Here is a 22,432-nt window from a genome sequence, read left to right on the forward strand (position 1 = left end):
AATTATCCTAAAGTGAAATTGTTGTTATGAACCTATCTATTGGCCGGTGTAATACATAGTCGCAATTTTCGTCTAATTTTTAGGGTTCCGTACCCAAAGGGTAAAACGGGGCCCTATTACTAAGACTTCGCTGTCCGTCCGTCCGTCCGTCCGTCCGTCCGTCCGTCCGTCCGTCTGTCACCAGGCTGTATCTCACGAACCGTGATAGCTAGACAGTTGAAATTTTCACAGATGATGTATTTCTGTTGCCGCTATAACAACAAATACTAAAAACAGAATAAAATAAAGATTTAAATGGGGCTCCCATACAACAAACGTGATTTTTGACCAAAGTTAAGCAACGTCGGGAGTGGTCAGTACTTGGATGGGTGACCGTTTTTTTTTTTGCTTTTTTTTTGTTTTTTTTTATATGGTACGGAACCCTTCGTGCGCGAGTCCGACTCGCACTTGCCCGATTTTTTCTTTACTTGCAACGAAATCACCAATATTGTATTTTTTGTATCTGTCTTTTTTTGTAATTCCTGATTCATTCTAAACCACATCTAAAGGGGCCAAGTGATTAACAGTCCGCCGGACGGTGTCGGCCTGTCAGTTGTTCGAAACTGTCAAAATTTTGTTCTAACTGACAGGCCGATACCGTCCGGCGGACTGTTAATCAATGGCCGTTGTAACACATAGTTCGCAAGTCGCAATTTTCGTCTAATTTTTTCTTTACTTGCAACGTAATCACCAATATATTGTATTTTTTGTGTCTGTCTTTTTTTAAATTCCTGATTCATTATAAACCACATCTAACAGTTAATATTTCCCTCATATTCGATCTTAAAACTACCCGTTACACCACTCAATATCCGTCGTAAGACGAAGCAAGATTGCAAGGAAATTGGAAATCTCTGACTGTACAGAAACATTTCCTGAACGATACGTGAGTAGGTAACTACGACTGTGGGGCTACCGCGAAAACCGAAATACGCAAATTGTGGGAATCTTTCTCTTTTACTCCAATGAAGGTGTAATTATAGTGACAAATTAAGATGCCCGCAATTTGCGAACTTCGATTTTCGCGGTTATAGCCCTGTACTCGTACACGGAGTCGTACCACTAGTGTACATTTCATTCGATAGCGTGACTGGCGTACGCGTTTGCGTTAAGTGTCATTTGGTATGGGATTTTGAGTTTCCAAAACGTTCCACGCGCTGTTCAAAATCCTATACAAAAATAGACAACGCAAACGCGGACGCTCGTCCTGCTATCGAATAAAATTTACACTAGGGATTCTGGTAGTACAGATTTTCTTTATTTATTTGTTATTGTTAATTTATAAAGTACTCGTATATCTTTTTTTTAATAGCTTATGTTGTGTCCCATTGCTGGGCAAAGGATTTCCCTTTCTTCCGCCACTCATCACGGCTTGGTGCAAGCTCCCGCCAGTCGCTGCTTTTGGTCTGCCTTACGAGCTTTACATTTACGTTAGCCTTATTGTGATATAAATAGTGACAGATTTTATGAGCATTTGAAATTATCTAGGAACAGTTACTTATGAGGTAGGACGTTGAATTCATCAATCAGAAGATTCCAGGTTCGAATCCTGGCAGGGTCGCCATGTGAGGTGGGACGTTGAATGAAACTATTTGCTTGGAGTATCGCTCTATAATGTCTTGAATAACATAATGTAAGAGCTTATATAGGGCTAAATTAAAGGAGAGTGTACGCGTAGCACACCCACTACAAACTAAAATGATTGAAAGCAGTAACCAAAATGATTTCGTCACCAAAATGATAAGACCTATTCGGTAAAGAGCTTGCTTACGAAGTAAGGAAGTCCCTGTTTCAAATTCTGGTAAGGGCATTTATTTGTTGTGTTCATTACGAATATTTTTGGTATCTATGTGTGTAAATATGTATTTATCTATATAAATACAAGCATTGCTTTCATCTATCGTTATATACTAACTTAAGAAAAAGACATTATGTCTATATGGACCTACTTAATATGTAGAACAATGAGACTGCGGAAGATATTTTTGAACGCGAACTGTATTCGAGAGACTGTTATTGAGCGTTTCTTTTATTTTTTGCCATTTTTATATATTGTGATCTTTTTTGCCACTTTTGTGTAATTTCTACTCAGAATCACGAGATCTTTCGATCCTAACGGGATAAAAAAATGTCCCAGAGTTTTTTTCCTATTGTGTTACCATTTCCCCATAGACTTACTTTGTATGGCGGTAACAAAAAGGAAAGTTTGAAAAATGTATGGAAATTAGGGGGGGGGGGGGGGGGGGGGGGTCAAAAATCGTCAAAAATCGATGAGGTAATTTATGGACAGCCCCAAAGGGCTCGCGATCCTGAGTAGAAATAACACAAAAGTGGCAAAAAAGGTCACAATATATAAAAATGGCAAAAAACAAAAGAAACGCTCTTTTATTGTATTTGTTAGACACTTTTAGCGCGTTGTTTTATTTGCTACCTACTATTGGTGCTGATTGTACCTAAGACGAAGCAAGATTGCCTGGAAACAGGATATGTTTGTTTGTACACAACCACTTCCCGGATCTATAGGTACAGGGTGTGTTACTAACCGTAATACGTAAACATTGGCATTTTAGGGAAGACCAAGGAAAAATTATATGAGCCAAGTAAAGGAGCATGTAGGGGCCGTGTCGTACCAGGATACTAAAGGGCTGGCTTTGGACCGACCAAGGTGGAGACAACTTCATCACGCTGCACCGACAAGAGACCAGCTCTTAAATTGAAAAAGAAAGCATTTTAGTGAGCGCTGGTGGCTTAGCGGTAAGAGCGTGCGACTTTCAATCTGGAGGTCGCGGGTTGAAATTCTAACCCCGGCTCGTAACAATGAGTTTTTCGGAACTTATGTACGAAAATCATTTGACATTTTACTAGTCGCTTTTCGGTGAAGGAAAACATCGTGAGGAAACCGGACTAATCCCGATAAAGTCTAGTTTACCCTCAGGATTGGAAGGTCAGATGGCAGTCGCTTTCGTAACAACTAGTGCCTACGCCAATTGTTTGGATTAGTTGCCAAGCGGACCCCATCAGGCTCCCCAGCATACTGTAAACAGCTATACCTAAATATACTTTTTTTTGTAACCCACCAAATGTATATTCCTAACCAAATAATGTTTCAATTTTATTAGTTTTCTTCTGAAAAACTTGAAAGCTTCTTACTCCGTAATATTGGAGTATGTTTAATGAATTATGTTTTACCTTTTAAATACCTTCGCGGTACCTACCGGTAAAATAATTCCAATGCAGAAGTAAAAAAACCGGTAACGTAACAATAGTTATAGCAATAACCGATAACCGAGGCGCGTGCAGCCCTAGTCTAATCCCTTCGTAGGGCCATGAAAATAGGCAGCGATTTGATTCTTACCCCTGTGTGAAAGACGCTGCTACCTATATAGAAATCCTTAGGTAAATTATTGAACTGAAAGTTTTTTCTTTAGGTATTAGAGCCATTACAAAATTATGGATTGTCATAAAATAAGTAGCTCTTTTGAAAATCTAAATTTAATTTTCTTATATTAAAATAAATCTTAAAAGGCCCGCGGCAGTATTCCCTCGCTAGGTATATGGCAATACTGATGTAGCTGTCAGTTCTTCGGTTTGCATCAACAAGCCGTTTACAGTTAGACCAAGAAAAGTCTGCAGCGATTTTGATAGCCTACGCAGTGCTAGTGTTATTTTAAACGTTAAACTTCTGTGAAATTATGACGTATAAATAACACTTGCCCTGCGTGGGCTATCAAAATCGCTGCAGACTTTTCTTGGTGTAACTCTACTAAGTTATTTATATAGTGTATCTGTCGCAGGCAAATTGTAAAAATCCGCCGTTTACAAATGGCGTCGTCAATTTACAAACGGCTTCATGTTTACGTATCGTACGGCATAGGCTATACATTTCCATCTTCAGCACTTACAGCCGTATTCGAACAATGAGATACGTCAAATACTAAACTGCAAAACCATGGTACATATAATAATATACTCCGCCTGGTACTCTCTTCCCGTCTTTTCTAGGTCACCTAACTGACACAAGCCTACGTCATCATGCGAGAGCGCTATATGATAATATGCGATAGCGCTATATATAGCGGCCATGTTATTGTGACGTAGGCCTGTGTCACTCTGGGAAGAGAAGACCATGTTTTATTAGACTATGCGCAAAACGTAATTCAAGACCAAAAAAAGTAAGAAAATGTTGCCACTGCAATAATTTGTTTGTAAAATAGTAAATTCCTTTTGATAAATAATCACACTAAGATCATTTATTTATTAGTAATTTTAGTCCGATTTAAAAAAGTACTTTTATTTACTTATTTTTACATAAATACAAGACGCGCTAGTAAAAAGTGGCAACATTTTTTTACTTTTTTTGTGTCTTGAATTACGTTTTGCAGTATAGATATTGAAACGATATGGATTGGATATGTCAGTGACAAACAAGTGGCAAAATTGAGGTTTTTTCAAACAAAAACGTCACTTTTGACACTTATTTGACACTGACATGTCCAATCCATATCGTTTCAATATCTAGTATTTGACGTATCTTATTGTTCGAATACGGCTGTTAGAAGGTTGGCAATCGTACTTCGATAATAAAGTCCGGATGTGTTTAATTTATTATTGAAAATTGTTTTCCATCGTATTATCTCGGAAACGTTCGTATTTGTCATGCTACTTCAGTCAACCTCAGTAAGTACCCTTTTTTACCGAAACTGACTGAAATAGCAAGACACGTTCGTACGTTTCCGTGAAAATACGTTGGAAAATAATTATGCACTATGTAGACCTGTATACTTAGTAAGAAACAGGGAAAACACATTCAAACCTCCAGACCTATATTCCCCAATGTAATTGGTTTTAGACTGTTTTAAATAAATGAGGAGATCCGTAGACGAACTAAAGTCACCTACATAGCCCACCGGATTAGCAAGCTGAAGTGGCAATGGGCAAGCCACATTGCACGCAGAGAAGATGGCCGATGGGGTCGAAAAGTGCTCGAGTGGAGACCACGGACTAGCAAGCGCAGCGTAGGACGGACCCACAAGATGGACAGACGATCTTGTTAAGGTCGCCGGAAGACGCTGGATGCGGGTCGCTTCCAACCGGCACGTATGGAGGTCCAAGGGGGAGGCCTATGTTCAGCAGTGGACGTCTTATGGCTGAGATGATGAAATAAATAAGTATACATTACCATTATAACTATTAACTCGTACCTACTCATTTGAAAGAAGACTGTCATAATTACCAATCACCTTAAATGGTTCTTAATGACTTTCTACATAAATTTTTGATGTATTTCCATGATTTTATTACTACACGATTAGGATTACAATTGGTCCGATTTAATGACACTTTAAACACATGCCTTTAATGTCAAACAAATTGAAACCACATCAAACTAATTGTTTTTTAATTAAGCTGCAAACTAGGAAACGACTTTACCTATCTATTTTAATAACATAAATATAAACTAAAAGATATATCAAGAACCACACTTTAGTGTATTTTATAATGCTATTAAATCTCCATTAATTTCAATGAAACAACTCAAAATTACCATTGAGGTCCTTAGTCCACCAGCTGGCATACTTTTTTCACAGATTACTCACTCTCGACGGGGCAAAAAATGGCGCTCGCAGGAATAGTTAAACGAAACTTACTTTGCACCGACTTTAATACGGGAGTTACTATAAAAATTGCAAATTCCTATAAAAAAAGTCTCGTTTATTGTTAAAAGTGCAGAATTAGCTGAAACGGACTTTAGCATCAGAGCGCAAGTGCTAATTTCGATTTTGCATTTACTTTTACGATTGGCTTGTGTAAATGCCAAATATCAACAAACATTTGTTGTAAGGACCCATGGGTTGTTTTACAGAATGACTTAGGATGCAACTGAGTGGAGCAACTTACTACTTACATATTTTTAGTGTACCGCGCAAAACTTTGTTCGCGGTACACTTATGGGATCACTTCGGTCTTGCAAATCAGTTAAATTGGTTTTTCTCAGAGACCGTCTGACGTAGATATTTTTAATAGTGCTAATGATGACGCACGGCCTTAAAATAAACCTTGATAATTAAAACAAATATTCTTCAAACTTTAAATGCACTATGATTGTTGGAATTTGCGCGTGTTTGCAGCAACCAAATAAACGTGTAAACGCTTCACAATACGGAGTCTCTCGTGGGTACTCCTTCCATTTTATGTATGCTTTATTCCACCCCGAGTTATTTGTGGACGTGCATCTCGTAGCAAAACAAAAGTACGGCAATAACTGACATCTCCGTATCTCCGTGCGTGCGTCCCTGTTCTGAGCCCTTTGCGGGGCCAGGAAAAGGGTAATTATCCATCTCATGTATTTGATTCCGCTTTTACTCTAACAACTTGTGACATGTTATAACATGTCAAACTTATGTAAATAAGCGCCAGGGATTTTTCTAGTTTTTCTCATGTCGGCTCGTAAGTGGTGTAGTGGTGATGGTGGTGGTGCTCGACGCGGTCCCAGTACATGTCATCTTGAAACTTAAGTCATTGTCAATAGAGGTGACAGCAAGGTGTCAACTATTGGGCATTAGCATGTCGAGCACTAGTACGTTTATCTTACCCCTATAGTGTAAATTTAATTCGATAGCGTGACATGACAGATATTGAGTATTCCAAATTTCTTGCAACTAATGCTGATTAATGTCAATTTTCCTGATAAAATTTAATAACATTATTATTTACATTGCTGCAGAATTTTATTTCATCGTAACGGTTTAAAAATCCCTTCTCTTAGCTTACTCAACAGCGATGTAGGTAATAAAATCGCTATATCCTCACACAACGATAAACATTTATGCGCATGTCCGTATCACAGATGAATCACAATTGCCTTATATCCGCGGGAAAATAAAATGTCTTTATGTTATCATCACGGTATTTCTCTCTTGTTAGCTTCACCAGTGATGCTGCAGGTAACAGAATCGAATTTCCATGTGACGTGACCGCGACCACCACATGAGTCGGGGACAGATGGCAAAAATTCATATGTATGCACCATTGCGCCTATTCCCATCTGTCTCCGGCGGGGACAAATCGCTCGCCCAATATTACAGGGTTCTATGTTTCACTTTTATCGAACTGAGAACATTATCATAGTGACATTAAGTCGAATTTCAACTATCTTGAAAATGTAACATAGAACTTTGTAATATTGAGCCAGCGAAATTGTAAATACACCTAAAATCGCTATACCCGTGGCCCCACACAACGATAAACATTTACGCGCATGTCCGTATAACAGATGAATCACAATTGCCTTATATCCGAGGAACGTAAAATTTCTTTATGCGTAGAAGAAATAACTCGGCTAAGGTGAGGGTAATATAAGTAATATTCCTTTATGAAAGCATCGGTTTTAGATATTAAATACTTGGTGTGTAACGTAGATATAATTATTATATTAACGTAAATATATAAACTGGACGTAGGAAAAAAGGTCGTTAGTATTTTCGTGCATTAGCAGTTTTGTACTTTAGACGTTTAAAAAATAGGTTGATTAACCGTACGACATGCATCTTTAGGAATATCGTACATTAGACATTTTGATTTTCAATGTTATGTCTTTAGGAATTTCGTACATAGGATATTTGATTTTAGAAATTATGCTACATATCTCTCTCTCTTCCTTCCTTGCCGTATCCGGCAATGGCGACTCCATCAACAATTCTTATCCGGATTATGAAATGCCCTAATGTGTCTCGCAAAACCAAACTTTGTCCTGAAGATGCGGACACACGATGCGCAATGGAGTTGTCCAGCCGAGTTGCGGGTGTGCGTGTAGGAGGGCTTAGGTCGCGCCTTGCGGATATGATGCTTAGCATCTAGGTCTTCCAGATGCTGCTGCTCAAATTGATCTACTTTCTTATGAACACTAGAACGCCATTCCGAACTTTGTAATGCAATGCCCTCCCAGCAGTCAGTCGGTATCCCGCAAGGGACGAGGTGGCGTTTGAGAACGTCTTTATGTCGCAGGTATTGGCCCCCCTGCTTCCGCTTACTACATATACTAGGGTTACTGCCTAGTGTAAATTTCATTCGATAGCATGACGTGACGTACGCGTTTGCGTTAAACTTGTCATTATGTATGGGATTTTGAGTTTCTAAAAGGTCCCGCTTGGCGCGCTGTTTAAAATCCCATAAAAAATAGACATAACACAGCGAAAGCTCGTCATGCTATCGAATGAAAGGACCATGGGCAACTTTGTATGGAGCCTGGACCCAACGCCAACAGAAATGAGAGTAAGGTCATTAGATAGGTATTTCATTTTGTTCTATGGGCACCAAGCGGAATTCCATTTCAGAACTGAGATATTGGTATTTTAGCCAAAATGTCGTTACCCTTATTACCTAGGCAGTAGAGTCCAAGTAAGTAAATTAATTGCTGCAGGGTTGATGTTCGCGCACCGCCGGGCGAGCACACCGAATGATTTGCCGCGCTCGCCCGGCGGTGGACTCTATTGCCTAGGTAATAAGGGTGACGATATTTTGACTAAAATACCAATATCTCAGTTCTGCAATGGAATTCCGCTTGGTGCCCATACTGAATGAAGTACATAGAAATACCTATCTAATGACCTAACTCTCAACTCTGTTGGTTTTGGGGCCATTTTGACGCATAGTCGTTTACACTAGGGGTTCAGACGAGGGTAATATTCCTTTGCAAAAGTAATATTCCTTTGCAAAAGTAATATTCCTTTGCAAAAGTAATATTTCTTTGCAAAAGTAATATTACCCTCACCTTGCCATGCAAAAGTAGTGTATCACATCATCATCATCAGTCGTTCCCTCAATGCTGAGGATCGTGACATCATGTCCTAATGTTGCTGACCAGTCTCTTCCATAAGCTTCGGAAATATCTACTATTCCCTGACAACTTAACATATTTGTGTCTTTATTTATGTAGAATTTAAACTGTTTCAGATACTTTTCCAGAATATCCACAATAATTTCCATAATATATTTTTTATGTCGGTGGCAAACAAGCATACGACCCCACCGTACAGTCACCGTAGCTCATGGACGCCTGCAACTCCAGAGGTATTACATGCGTTGCCGAACCTAACACTCCTCACCCTCGTTGAGCTCCGGGTAGGGTTTGCAATCCGGATCCGAAATGTATGAAATTATCCGGATCTGGATCCGGATCCGCGGATCTTCCCATACATTTCGGATCCGTCGTGCAAACCCTAGCTCCGGGACTAGTTTCTCAAAAGCTTGTAACTTGTAATACAAGCGGATGTCACTTTTTGACAGCTTTTGTTAGAAAGGGACTTCCACTTGTATTACAAGTTACAAGCTTTTGAGAAATGGGCCCCAGGCAGTTTCGATTTGATTTATAATGTTTCACAGTTTTTTATATTTTTATTTTTCAGCAAAATTTATATTTTTTGTATTTTTTTCTTATTATAGAACGCATATTGACACAGGGCGTTTTTTGATCAACTAGCCATATTGTGCGAGGTGATTAAGTAGGTCATACTGAACAACTTTTTCTATGGGACCAACTCCGAAATCTCAATAATTTTTTTGGCTGCTTCATACAATGGTCGAGTGGATGTCGACGTTTTATGGGAAGGCCAATTTTTTTTGGGATTCGGGATTGGTCCCATGGAAAAAGTTGTTCAGTATGACCTACTTAATCACCTCGCGCAATATGGCTAGTTGTCCAAAAAACGCCCTGTACCTCTTATAGGGTGGAGAATGAAAAAAACTTCAATATACATAGGTAGGCCAAAGTTTCGTTTTATTTAGAAAAGTAATTTGTACATTTCACTAGTTTACAAGTTCCGCACAACGCCATCTACCCACTCGAAACGTCACTATGCTAGTTCACAAATTTGAAAGCCTTACATTTTCAAATAATTACAATTCTTAACAATTTCACTCGTTATAGCATATTTACACAAAACACTTTAATCTATGTATCACAGAAAAAATAATTACATTTCTAGCGTATAGACAGAGACAGTATTAATAAAGACTACTAATTTCTATGGAAATCATTAACGTAAGGACTCTTAGAACGAAAAATTTCGTACATTGACCTGCCATTTCCTATCTCTATCGCTCGTATATTGTTGTCCCGCCCACGACGCCGGTCGATGCCACAGTGCGAGCGAGACGGCAATGTAATTAATATTTATACACGTGCGATAGAGATAGTAACATTATCCTGTATATTATAGCACCATCTATGGAAAACAACAAGAAAAGTCAGTAAAACGGTGCTATGACGTATTAAGAAAACACTAAAGTCTTAAAAATGGAACTGAAACTTTGCTAAATCGACATCATTAACAAGCAAATTCATTGAAGGAACACGACTTTATATAGATTAATAGTCTTTATTATTCACTCATCCCTGGCACAGCCGCGCCTCACATATACAAATTATCCGAACGCATCTAATTTTGTAAGTGCCGTATCAAGTGTCGACAATCCATCTTGTCTTTGACGTCACTAGGTACATCGATATATCATCGGTAGATAGGGCTGACAAAACCGGGACTTTTTTTATAAAAAAAAACCCGGGACTTTAGAACAAAATCCCGCGATCCCGGGATATTATTATTTTTAAGTTACGAAACTACTGAAGATTTGCATATGTGAAACAGGCCTATTAACATGTTAATTAGGTTATAATAGGAGAATATTTTTAAATTCATAATTCTGCTTACATATAAAATTTACGTAGCTTTCATGATATGTAAGCAGTTTTTAAAAATGTAGTTTATCTACAGTCTAGCTAGTGGGTAAGGTACTCGATATTTTCATATTATTTTTTTTCTATGAACACTATTTTCTCAACTTGCTATTTCATACAAATTTTAGTGTTAACACTAATTTCATCTTTAGTAATCTTTACTAATCGTGCTATGGTATATTAGGTACTTATATATTTAAGGTTGACTGACGCTAGAACGGTCCGGGTCCGGGCCGAGGCGTCCGACACTTGTTTTTCTATAAAAAGCATCACGTGATCACCGATCACCCACCATAGACAACGAAGTCGACAGACCACCACTATATCGTTGCTTATCATGAATAGTGACACAAAACAAAATGAATTGCCATTCGATTTTAAATCTTACCAGTAACAGATAGAATATTAAATGCAATAGCATTTCATTTTGAGTTGTGCCACTGTTCATGATAAGCGTCGATATAGGGAACGGAGTGCGTCGAAATATCGGGAGCTCGAAAACAATACAAAAGGTAATCACGGTTCATATCCCGGTCGATATACGTCTAACGAAGTGTCGGACGCCGCGACCCGGGCCCGGACCGTTTTAGTGTCCGCCTTCATTATAACAGAAAAATATCGAGTCATATGTTTAATACTAAAAGACGGATGATGTGAGTAACAGTAGATTTGCTAATATATCTCTAGGCCATGATAATATATGTTATGGTGTAGGGACACCAAAATAATGTTTATACGAGGAAATATGAATATACGGAAAGTAAAATCGCTGTAGGCTTTTTCATCGTCATCATCATCATATCAGCCAAAGGAAGTCCACTGCTGGACACCTCCCCCAAAGAGTGCCACAATGACCGGTCTTGCAGGCTTTTTACCAATTTGTAACCCCCTATTTTTGGACATGGTAAGGTGGTAGTACTAGTGCTCGACATGCTAATGCCCAATAGATTACACCCTGCTGTCACCTCTATTGACAATTGACTTAAGTTTCAAGATGACATGTACTGGGACCGCGTCGAGCACCAGTACCACCACCTTATTTATTTATACCTTTTTCCACTGTACTTTTCAACAAATTATAATATGGGGCATTATCTATGAAAAGGGACCTTATTGTCGATGGCGCTTACGCCGCATAGCGTCGCGCGTCATTGAATTTATATCAGAGCATCGTTATTAATGGCGTAAGCGCCATCGACAATAAGGTCCCTTTTCATAGATAACGTCACATATTATGTTTTATTTATGTATCATCCATTGATACTTTAATAAAACACTGATTTAAACTTTTACGATTTTTACACATTATTAAATAGTACAACGGGACTTAAAGTCGGAGGTAAATCTTAAAACTTAAATTCGCGATTAAAGCCCGTTGTACTATTTAATGATGATACTTTTAAATCTAATTTTCTGATAAGTTCAATCTGTGATGTCAATTGTAAAAATATTTGATCAATAAACGATTTGTATTTGTATTTTGTATTTAAATATTAAATATATGTAAAATTATACCAAGATAAGTCTGCAACGATTTTTATAGCTCGCGCTGTGCAACATAACACTTGCATACGTCATAATTTCATAGAAGTTTGACGTTTAATATAACACTTGCACTGCGAGTGCCTAATATAATCGTTCTGGTCTGTCTACCGTCCCGTATAATAATTTTCACCAGACCAGCTCGGAAAGGCTTAAGTACTTTGCACTTCAAAAACGGATAGCAAAGTTGCACTTTGCTATCAGTAATTCACATGTTAGGCAAAGTAATCAAATGCAAATTTTGAGTTGTTTTCTTATGTTTGCTGGTAGAATTCACTTTTAAATAATGATTTTTGGATGATAAATATTTAATAACATTCATTTGAATTTGATTTGGTTTGATTTTGTTTGATATTTTACATTTAATATTTGCTTCGGGTTGGTCTGGTGAAAAATTGTGTGTTTCACTAGGGGGCAAATTTTGTTTAACCCTCGTGCTTTGAAACCCTCGCAACGCTCAAGATTCCATCTTTCGCTTGCTCGGGTATCAATATTAGCACGAGCGGTTAAACAACAACTTTGCCCCCTTGTAAAACAAATAACTATTAATATGACTCACGACAGTTTGAATTCAAGTGAACAAAACTATAAGACCATTTATGTGTTTTCAATTATAGGAACAGACATCAATTATTTACGATTTAGACAACGGAATGAACGACTACCGAAGTATTTCACAAGTAATCGATACAACCAAGGTCGCAATTATATCAAATGAGACTTGACTTTGAAAAGTTTGTCATTAGGAGTGAATAATGTTTTTCAATTTAGAGGGTGTTCGCCGAAAAGTTTGGTATAATTTTAATTGACAGTTTGACATTTGATCGCGTACAGTTTTGATGTCTCGTTTTTGCATATGAAACTTTTACAGTACATAATGATTCTACTTTCCCGCACTAGTGTGGGAAAGAGCACTTTCCGCGCGTATGTCAAAAGTTTAAAGGGTCATAATAGGGCCATCGCCGCTCGTCTCGATTTAAAGCACTCCCTTCGGTCGTGTTTTAATTTATCGCCACTCGTTTCGAATTTCCTCTTTTCCGCACTTGTATCGTAATTAACTATTTCATCACACTAGCTCGTAAGGTATAACACGTAGGTAGAATGTTTGAATAGGTATTACACGCAAGCGATGCGATCCGTAAAGCCTAACTTTTGTAATGTATTTTTTCCATAGTCTAATAAAACATGGTCTTCTATTCCCAGAGTGACACAGGCCTACGTCACAATAACATGGCCGCTATATATAGCGCTATCGCATATTATCATATAGCGCTGTCGCATGATGACATAGGCTTGTGTCAGTTAGGTGACCTAGAAAAGACGGGAATGGAGTACCAGGCGGAGCCACATACACTGCATTTACAAAATTATACCATGTATTTTTTCATTACACTTGCTAGGCGATACGGTCCGTTAACAATTAATTTGCATTAATTATAATTAATGTAATTGCTGTTATTCAAAAGGCAAGAAATTGTGTAATTTATAGCTCAAATACAGCGATTTTACTATCGTATTTACCTTGACAAGATTATATTTGGCCTTCGATATGTTGCGAATATTCAGTGGTACTAATTAATTTTACTGGAAAAAAGACTTTTAAATAACAGAAGGTCAAAGACTTCGAATGTCACCAATGTAGGTATACAAAAAGAAAAGATTTGGCAATTATTTACAATTTTACAAAAAAAATGCCAAGAACGATTGTCAAACATACAGCAAAAATAACTGAATACAATAAAGCATGTGACATCATTAAATGTGACGTTCCATGGTAAAAGGTACCTTATGGCGACTGGCGCTTAAGTCGCATAGCGCCGCAATAATATTGGAGCGGCGTTAATAATAGCGTAAGCGCCAACCGCCATAAGGTACCTTCACCCGTGGGACGTCACAAATAACGAAGGATTACGTGGCATTCCAATAAAAATGTTTAGAAATTAGTAATGCGCCTACAGACGTAGTGCATAATGATGTTCCATCGTATTTTTACGGAAACGTACGAACGTGTCTTGCTATTTCAGTCAGTCTCGGTACAAAAAGTCCTGAGGTTGATTGAAGTAGCATGACAAATACGAACGTTTCGAATTATGCACTACGTCTATTCTGTACGTCACGTTTAGTCAAAATTCAGTAGACTTAGACCAAGAAAAGTTTGCAGCGATTTTGATAGCCCACGCAGTGCAAGTGTTATTTTAAACGTCAATCTTCTATGAAATTATGACGTATAAACGACAATGACAGTTGCACTGCGTGGGCTATCAAAATCGCTGCAAACTTTTCTTGGTCTAAGTCTACTGAATTTTGACTAAACGTGACGTACAGAATAGATGTAGTACATAATTCGAAACGTTCGTATTTGTCATGCTACTTCAACCAACCTCAGGACTTTTTGTACCGAGACTGACTGAAATAGCAAGACACGTTCGTACGTTTCCGTAAAAATACGATGGAACATCATTATGCACTACATCTGTAGGCGCATTGTTGCCATTATGTAAGCTTGTAGCAACAATATCTCAAGGCCAAATAGAATGTTGCCAGTAATTGAACTTTTCGATAAATGAATATAGGCAATGTGAAGGTTAGTCTAATCAGTCTTAGATTAAAATTTGAAATAAAATGGGGCGTTATCTATGAAAAGGGACCTTATTGTCGATGGCGCTTACGCCGCACAGCGTCGCGCGGCATTGTATTAAATTTATATCGCATCGTTAATAATGGCGTAAGCGCCATCGACAATAAGGTCCCTTTTCATAAATAACGTCACAAATCCATTTGTAAAGATTGAGCGTATTATAAGCGGTAAATATACTATATGTCGATGAAATATTTTACTATAAAATAATATTCGAAATAACTTATTAAACTTTGAAGAAAAACATTTTTAATTGACATTGCACTAAAACAAAATGGAAGAACCGTGCTATTATTTCTGATCAATTTGCCCTAATAATTTTAATATAAAGATATGTGTATGAGATATGGAAATGGCACATTTTCGTAGAAAAATTAAAGCTTAAGTTTACAACTAGGTGGAAATTCAAAAGCTGGTAAGTATAAAATGTAAGTTTTAGCAGTTATGATACATAGGCCACACTTACTTACAAATGTAAAAACATGGTGTAAAAACCAGCCACATACACTGCATTTACAAAATTATCTCGGCTTAAGTATACTTAAACAGAAAGTTTTACAATTTTACAATTTTAACTTTATGGCATGCAATATTTTTACTTTGCATATTATAATAATATGTGACGTCCCACGGGTAAAGGTACCTTGTTGGCGCTTACGCTATTATTAACGCCGCTCCAATATTATTGCGGCGCTATGCGACGTAAGAGCCAGCCGCCATAAGGTACCTTTTGCCGTGGAACGTCACATATTTTGGAGCATCTATGGCCACGCCAAATCAAGCTAATGAATTTAGGTACCGTAAAGTACTTTGCAGTTTAACATAACTTTGCCCACCGCGTCACAGTTCAGTAAAAGTGAAATAACTTAAAAGTAGTTACAGATACAGTTTCTGAAGAAAGCGAATAAAGTGTATCTGTGACTAGCAGCTGTATTCGAACAATGAGATACAACAAATACTAGATATTGAAACGATATGTCAGTATCAAACAAGTGTCAAAAGTGACGTTTTTGTTTGAAGAAACACTTGTTTGACACTGACATATCCGATCTATATCATTTCAATATCTAGTATTTGACGTATCTCATTGTTCGAATACGGCTGAAGGTTCTTTTAATTTTGCTTTTACTGAACTGTGACGCGGAGGGCAATGTTAAAAGGCAAAGTTTTTGTACTTTTACTGTATTTAGTTTTTGATAAGGAAGAATGACTATTAAAAACATTGTTGTCCTAGTAAAGATAAGTAGAAGTGATGTCCTTGTAAAATTGTAAAACCACTGAATAAGATGTCTCAAGACTGAAATTATGTAATAGGTAATATTTACAAAGATAATAAAAAAGTTGTTGATTCTGTCGTCTAAGAAAAACGAAATGAAATAGTGTATTTTTTTAGAAAACAGAATAACGCGTGGATACTTATATTTATAACAGTTACAATATTATAAACATATTAGAAATAATCAAGAAAAACTAATTTTGCATGATACATGAACCTATACATAATTAGTTAAGTACATATATCTATATCTATTCTGAAATATAATTACAAATAGCAACAAGATTCTCAGTCGGATATTTGAAATTGACTTTTTACAAAACTTTTCAATTCTTAATAATAACACACGCACTTTTTGAAAGTAACTTTTAGTGTTCTTGTAAAACACACGCACTTTTTGAAAGTCACTTGTAGTGTTCTTGAAAATTGACGAAGTAAAATAACAGTTTTCGTAACATTTTTTAAACCGATTTTTGACACTAGTTTTTAACAAAAACAACATCATTGTCATTAAAATAATTGTAAAATCTAGTGATAAATATCTGACCACAATTATAGTTATGGGTCAAACAGATCACTGTGTTATGTCTTTCCTGTAGACATACACAAGAGTTAAGGGCTATAAAGGTTAATTTTCTTATTTAACCCTTATCCACGTGAAAAGGTCCTCCTTTTATTTAGAGAACTATGATAAAATAATTGCTTAGATGCCCACAAGCTGTTAACTATTGCCCACAGGAGAGAAAAATGTGCTGTTCGCGATAACACACTAGTTTTCTCTCCTGTGGGCAATAGTTAACAGCTTGTGGGCATGTAAGTAATGATTTTATCATAGTTCTTTAAATAAAGAGAGGACCTTTTCACGTGGATAAGGGTTAAATAAGAAAATCAACCTTTATAGCCCTTAACTCTTGTGTATGTCTACAGGAAAGGCATAACACACTGATCTGTTTGACCCTTATATGTATGGTGTGAGATGATCAGATATTAATGACCAGAATATTAATTTATTATTCATAGTTTTCACTGTCACTGCTTTCAGTTATTTTGGTAAATGTCTTTAAAACTTTTATTACACGTGTGTCGCTAGCGGAGATTGGAGGCCATTACCTGAAAAAGATACTAATGTTATACTAATATTAATGTTCTGTGAGATTTGTACATCTTAAAATAACAAACAAACATACACTTTGAGCATTATTTAAAATTAGAGATCATGAAAAGATACGAAACTGAAATGGGTCCTCAGATGAAAAACTAAAAAAACTCTCCGTAAAAATATAAAATAACGCGATATAAGCGAACAAAATATAAAATTAAGTAGGTAACCAAAATATCTACTGTAATCTTTTAATTGAAAACTTGATTATTTGGTTATTTCCATATTTTGATTTTGTATTTAAAAAGTCAAAGCAACTACTTATATTTAAACGTCTTTTGCGTCAAAATTATTGTAGTGACACAGGGGTCAGCATAGTAGGAATAAAAGTACCAAATTGGGGAAACTGACTTCATTTTATAAGCAGGAATACCGAATAAGTACTGATAAGAGAGACCTGGAGAATCTGACTTTATTTTTAAAAGCTAGAAAAGACCCCACACTAGCATCTTTTGAGCGTCAGCGTCTAGACTAGTCAGCGCTATGGGAAATTGTTTCGCTGCGCAATTGCAGGAGCTTAACGGCCTGGCCACGATTTTGCGCGACCGGCGGCGGCGGCGGCAACCATAGGTCAACGAAAGGTCCGATCGCTGTCTCGCTTCAACATGTTGCCGCTGCCGCCGCCGCCAGTCGCGCAATGTCGTGGCCGAGCTAATATAGTTGACTAGAAGTCGACGCTTAGACGCTAGTGTGGGGTTTTGCTAAATAATTTTCAACTTACCTTTCTTGGTAACAGTAACAGCATTGCTAATAGTTCTATTCGATGGGGCTAGTATGTAGTGAGCGCTAGGGGACTGGGGTGTCGCCGATGACGTTGCAACCCCGATCTAAGGAGAAAATAGAACAGAAATTAGAATAAGATCAAAATCCATCTAATATTTTAATTTCTAGGGTTCCGTACCTCAAAAGGAAATAAAAACCGGCCAAGTGCGAGTCGGACTCGCGCACAAAGGGTTCCGTACCATTACTCAAAAAACGACAAAATTCACGTTTGTTGTATGGGAGCCCCACTTAAATATTTATTTTATTTTGTTTTTAGTATTTGTTGTTATAGCGACAACAGGAATACATCATCTGTGAAAATTTCAACTGTCTAGCTGTCACGGTTCTCGAGTTACAGCCTGGTGACATACAGACGGACAGCGAAGTCTTAGTAATATGGTCCCGTTTTTACCCTTTGGGTACGGAACCCTTATAGGATCACTTTGTTGTCCGTCCGTCCGTCCATCTGTAGGTCAAGACCCTTTATCTCGGGAACGCGTAAAGATACTGAGTTGAAATTAAAACCATATACTTAAGTCTACGGTCCCTTGAAGCTGTAAAAAAATCAAACTTCTAAGTTAACATAAAAAAAAGATACGGCCGTGTATGCCGCAAAAACGTAGATTTTGACACTCTCAAGAGAATCAAAATGTATAGGGTACTTCCCGTTGACCTAGGACTATGAAATTTGGCAAGTAATATCGTTTTACACTACAAATACAGGGAAAAATGTCAAAAGTATAAATTTGTAAAACAAAAAAAAAGTTAAATTTGTACGGAACCAACCACGCGCACTTATCTGGTTTTTAATTGGAAATTTGTATGTAACGACTAATAATACGTGAGTTAAACCATATAATTTCCCTTGTGTACCTACTCTCTATTATGTTGCTTCTAATCTCTTTGATCTGTTGACTTGACCTTGACCCCTATATACAATGATTCCAATAAACTTTCCAATCGTAGCAAGTCGTTTCAATCACCTCCCACATCACAATACAATGTTAGTCTAAAACCATAAACTCACCGCCGGTTGCGTGCTATCCGTAGACATTGTAGAAGTTGTTATAGGGCTAGCTGCGCACTGCGGTGACGCTAAACTCGTCGGTGATGTGATCGAATGTGACGATGTACCTACAACAAATGGATTTTATAAGAATACAACGTATAATAAATTACAAACCTAAAACGAAAAATGTGAATAATTTAAACTTTTGATTGTTGGGAACGAATCAAATTATCAAGCACACAAACACTACTAAAAAACACTCCACAACACAACTATCAAGTAAGAACACTACTATATAAATATCAAACCGAAATAAATCTCCTACACGAAGAGTTAGTGACCAAGGCCTCCAGTGCCTAGGCCAGCTTTGTTTTCTTCACTGGAGGCTTTGGTCACTTTTTCGTCGTAGATGACATTTATTTCGGTTTGTTATTTATACAAGTAGTGTTTTTACTTGAGTATTGTTGTGAAGTGTTTGTATGTTTGATAATTTTATTTGATCCTAACAATAAAAAGTTTAAATTATTTTGATTTTTGGTGTAGTTAAAACATTTACCATATTAAAAATCAAAAGAAAATTTGAAAAGAATATCTTGTCATATACTCAATGAATTCAAAACACATTCCATACTGACTTTTCTTAAACTAGATTGAACAGTTTCAATAGATCCTATATAGAAACTGCTTTTAGAACATAATTTGGATACTACGAATTCACACGAATGCCCATGGGTCTTACAAACTCACCTGACGGCATCACAACGGAACTTCGCACAGACGAGTAGGGCGGCGGCGCGGGAGTTGATGCAGGCTTCGCCGTGTTCACAGTGAAGCCTAAAGCCCCTGATCGTAGGTGGGGGTTGCCGTATGTGGCAGCGTAGCGGACGTCAACTCCTTGTATGATACCACCGTTTGGTACCCGACTCACTAGAACAGGATAAGTTTTTGTTAATCGTCATTGGTTTCTCTGCAGGAAAACGACTAAAATAGAAGACGTCTCCCAGAGAATCCGAACACTTAAATGGAAATGGACTGGGCACATGATGCGCTTACAAAAGGACAAAAGATGTCACAGAATGGTACACAAGAGGAAAGAAAAGACCGCAATGTAAACCGTACAAAAGATGGGAAGATGACTTTCCTGAAGACTGGAGAAGATTCTCAAAAAACCGCGAAGAGTGGCGCCGCCTGGAGGAGGCCTATGTCAAAGACATCCTGACAAAGAAAAATAAACAGAAAATAAAAGAGTAAAACTATAAATAAATAAAATATAGATAGATAGTGTATAATTCTAAAAGATAATTTAAAAATGTATATGTCAGGAATAGAAGCTATTTCAATTGAATTCAATTCAATTATCATTGGTCATTTCGTGCATACAGACGATTTATGGCGTAACACCGGAGACACCGTTTTTGTGGTGGCTAAATTGACCAATGCGATGACAGGGTCTACCGCAGGCGTGATAAGAGAAGTTCGGTAGTGCAACGTCGTGTCATCATTGTCGTGAACTAGGTCTCATTGCAAATCATAGTACAGATGTAGTGCATAATTATTTTCCATCGTATTTTCACGGAAACGTACGAACGTGTCTTGCTATTTCAGTCAGTCTCGGTAAAAAAAGTACTGAGATTGACTGAAGTGGCATGACAAATACGAACGTTTCCGAGAAAATATGATGGAAAACAATTATGCATTAGGTACATCTGTAGCTAGTATATAAGGAGCGGAAAGATAATAAATGTCACTTGGACACTAAGAAACGAGGCAGTAGTTTTAAATGCCTTATGCTCGTATTTTTTTACATGGTTAGAGTACCCGCCAATGTAGCTGTCGGAGTGATTTGAAGTTACTATTAACATTTTCAAGATTTCATCCCACAAAAACTCACAATTTTAAACTTAATTTGAAAATGAATTGAAATGTTAGTTCCACGAAAAGTAAATACAATTTTTCAGCAATTAAGAACACAAAACAGTTTCTATAAACTATTTACAGTTAAATTGATTTCATCAGGGATTGGACCGAGTTCTTTGTAAACTAATAGTCTGCAAAAATGAAATGAAAACTTGTTTTGAATATAATTTAGTTATGAGATTATATTTTAGGGCATTTCGGTTAAAAGGTCGATTGGGCTTTATTACACGACTGCCCAAAAAAAAAAGAGTGTATTGTTTTGTAGTTATAACTATTTAATTATTTTTGATTAATAATTAACTAAGTAATGTAGAACATATCACGAAAATTTGTCGTAAATGTCACAAAATAAAAAAGTTGTCATTTTTTAGGGTTCCGTAACTCAAAAGGAAAAAACGGAACCCTTATAGGATCACTCGTGCGTCTGTCTGTCCGTCTGTCCGTCAGTCACAGCCTATTTGCTCCAAAACTACTGGACCAATTAAGTTGAAATTTGGTAAACATATGCAAGTCTGTGACCCAAAGACGGACATGTAATAAAAACAAATTAATTTTAAGCATAGGGGGCTCTTTTAGAGGGAATATGAGAAAATTAAAAAACAAAGTTTTGCAAACCATATCGTGTTACATATTAAATAAAAGCGCTTATTTTCAGGATCTCAAATTTTTTTTTTTATAATTTTATATGAAAAGTTTCGAAGTTATTTAAGAAAATAGGCAAAAAATTACCACCCCCCCCACCCCTTAACTCCGATACTACTGGGTCTAAAATTTTGAAAAAAATACACATAATAGTTCTTTACCTTTAGATGACAGGAAAACCTATTAGAAATCTAGAGTCAAGCGTGAGTCGGACTTAAGAAAAAAAACGTGGTTGGGCTGTTTTAGGGGGATCTATATCTGAATCCCTAAAATCTTTTCTCCTATCTTTGCATTCCCTAATATTGTTTGTCATAATGATCAGATGTCCTAACGCGCGTATTCCCTAATTTTGGTTTCCCTATTATCGAATGGGCGATTTTTTTTTGTCCTAATATCTTTTTCCCTAATGACACTTTCCATATTGAGTATTTATCCTAATGTTATGTAGCATAATTCTTTTTTTGCCTAATTATTGTTAGGCCTAAAAATTATATATCCTAAACATCATGTTACCTAATTTCACTTAGCCTATCGTTGCTTGACCTAACACTCGTATGCCCTAATTTTTATTTCCCTATTGCGTTTCGTTTTTACCATGGTCGCAGTTCTAACCTAACCTAACCCACTTTTGTGGCAGCAGTTCGTTTTTGCGAGGATCACAGTTCTAACCTAACCTAACCCACTTTTGTGGCAACATTTCGTTTTTACAATGG

At 37.1% G+C, this 22,432-nt stretch overlaps 1 protein-coding gene across 2 annotated transcripts in view; it reads right to left on the reverse strand.

Annotated features, from left to right (window-relative positions):
* Window positions 1-17,297: 17,297 nt before the first annotated feature.
* Window positions 17,298-22,432, reverse strand: part of LOC134801809 (irregular chiasm C-roughest protein) — a 77,975-nt gene continuing 72,840 nt past the window's right edge. The window contains exons 19-22 of one of the 2 annotated variants that reach the window (XM_063774428.1): window positions 19,908-20,087; window positions 19,179-19,285; window positions 18,111-18,216; window positions 17,298-17,340 (exon numbers count right to left, since the gene is read on the reverse strand). In XM_063774428.1, the coding sequence (XP_063630498.1) occupies window positions 17,303-17,340; window positions 18,111-18,216; window positions 19,179-19,285; window positions 19,908-20,087 (431 nt within the window). In that variant the 3' untranslated portion in view covers window positions 17,298-17,302. Of the gene's footprint in view, window positions 17,353-18,110; window positions 18,217-19,178; window positions 19,286-19,907; window positions 20,088-22,432 lie in introns of both variants that reach the window. The other variant, XM_063774427.1, reaches the window with a different exon arrangement.

This window comes from Cydia splendana, chromosome 23, assembly GCF_910591565.1.
Source record: "Cydia splendana chromosome 23, ilCydSple1.2, whole genome shotgun sequence".
Lineage (NCBI taxonomy): Eukaryota > Metazoa > Arthropoda > Insecta > Lepidoptera > Tortricidae > Cydia > Cydia splendana.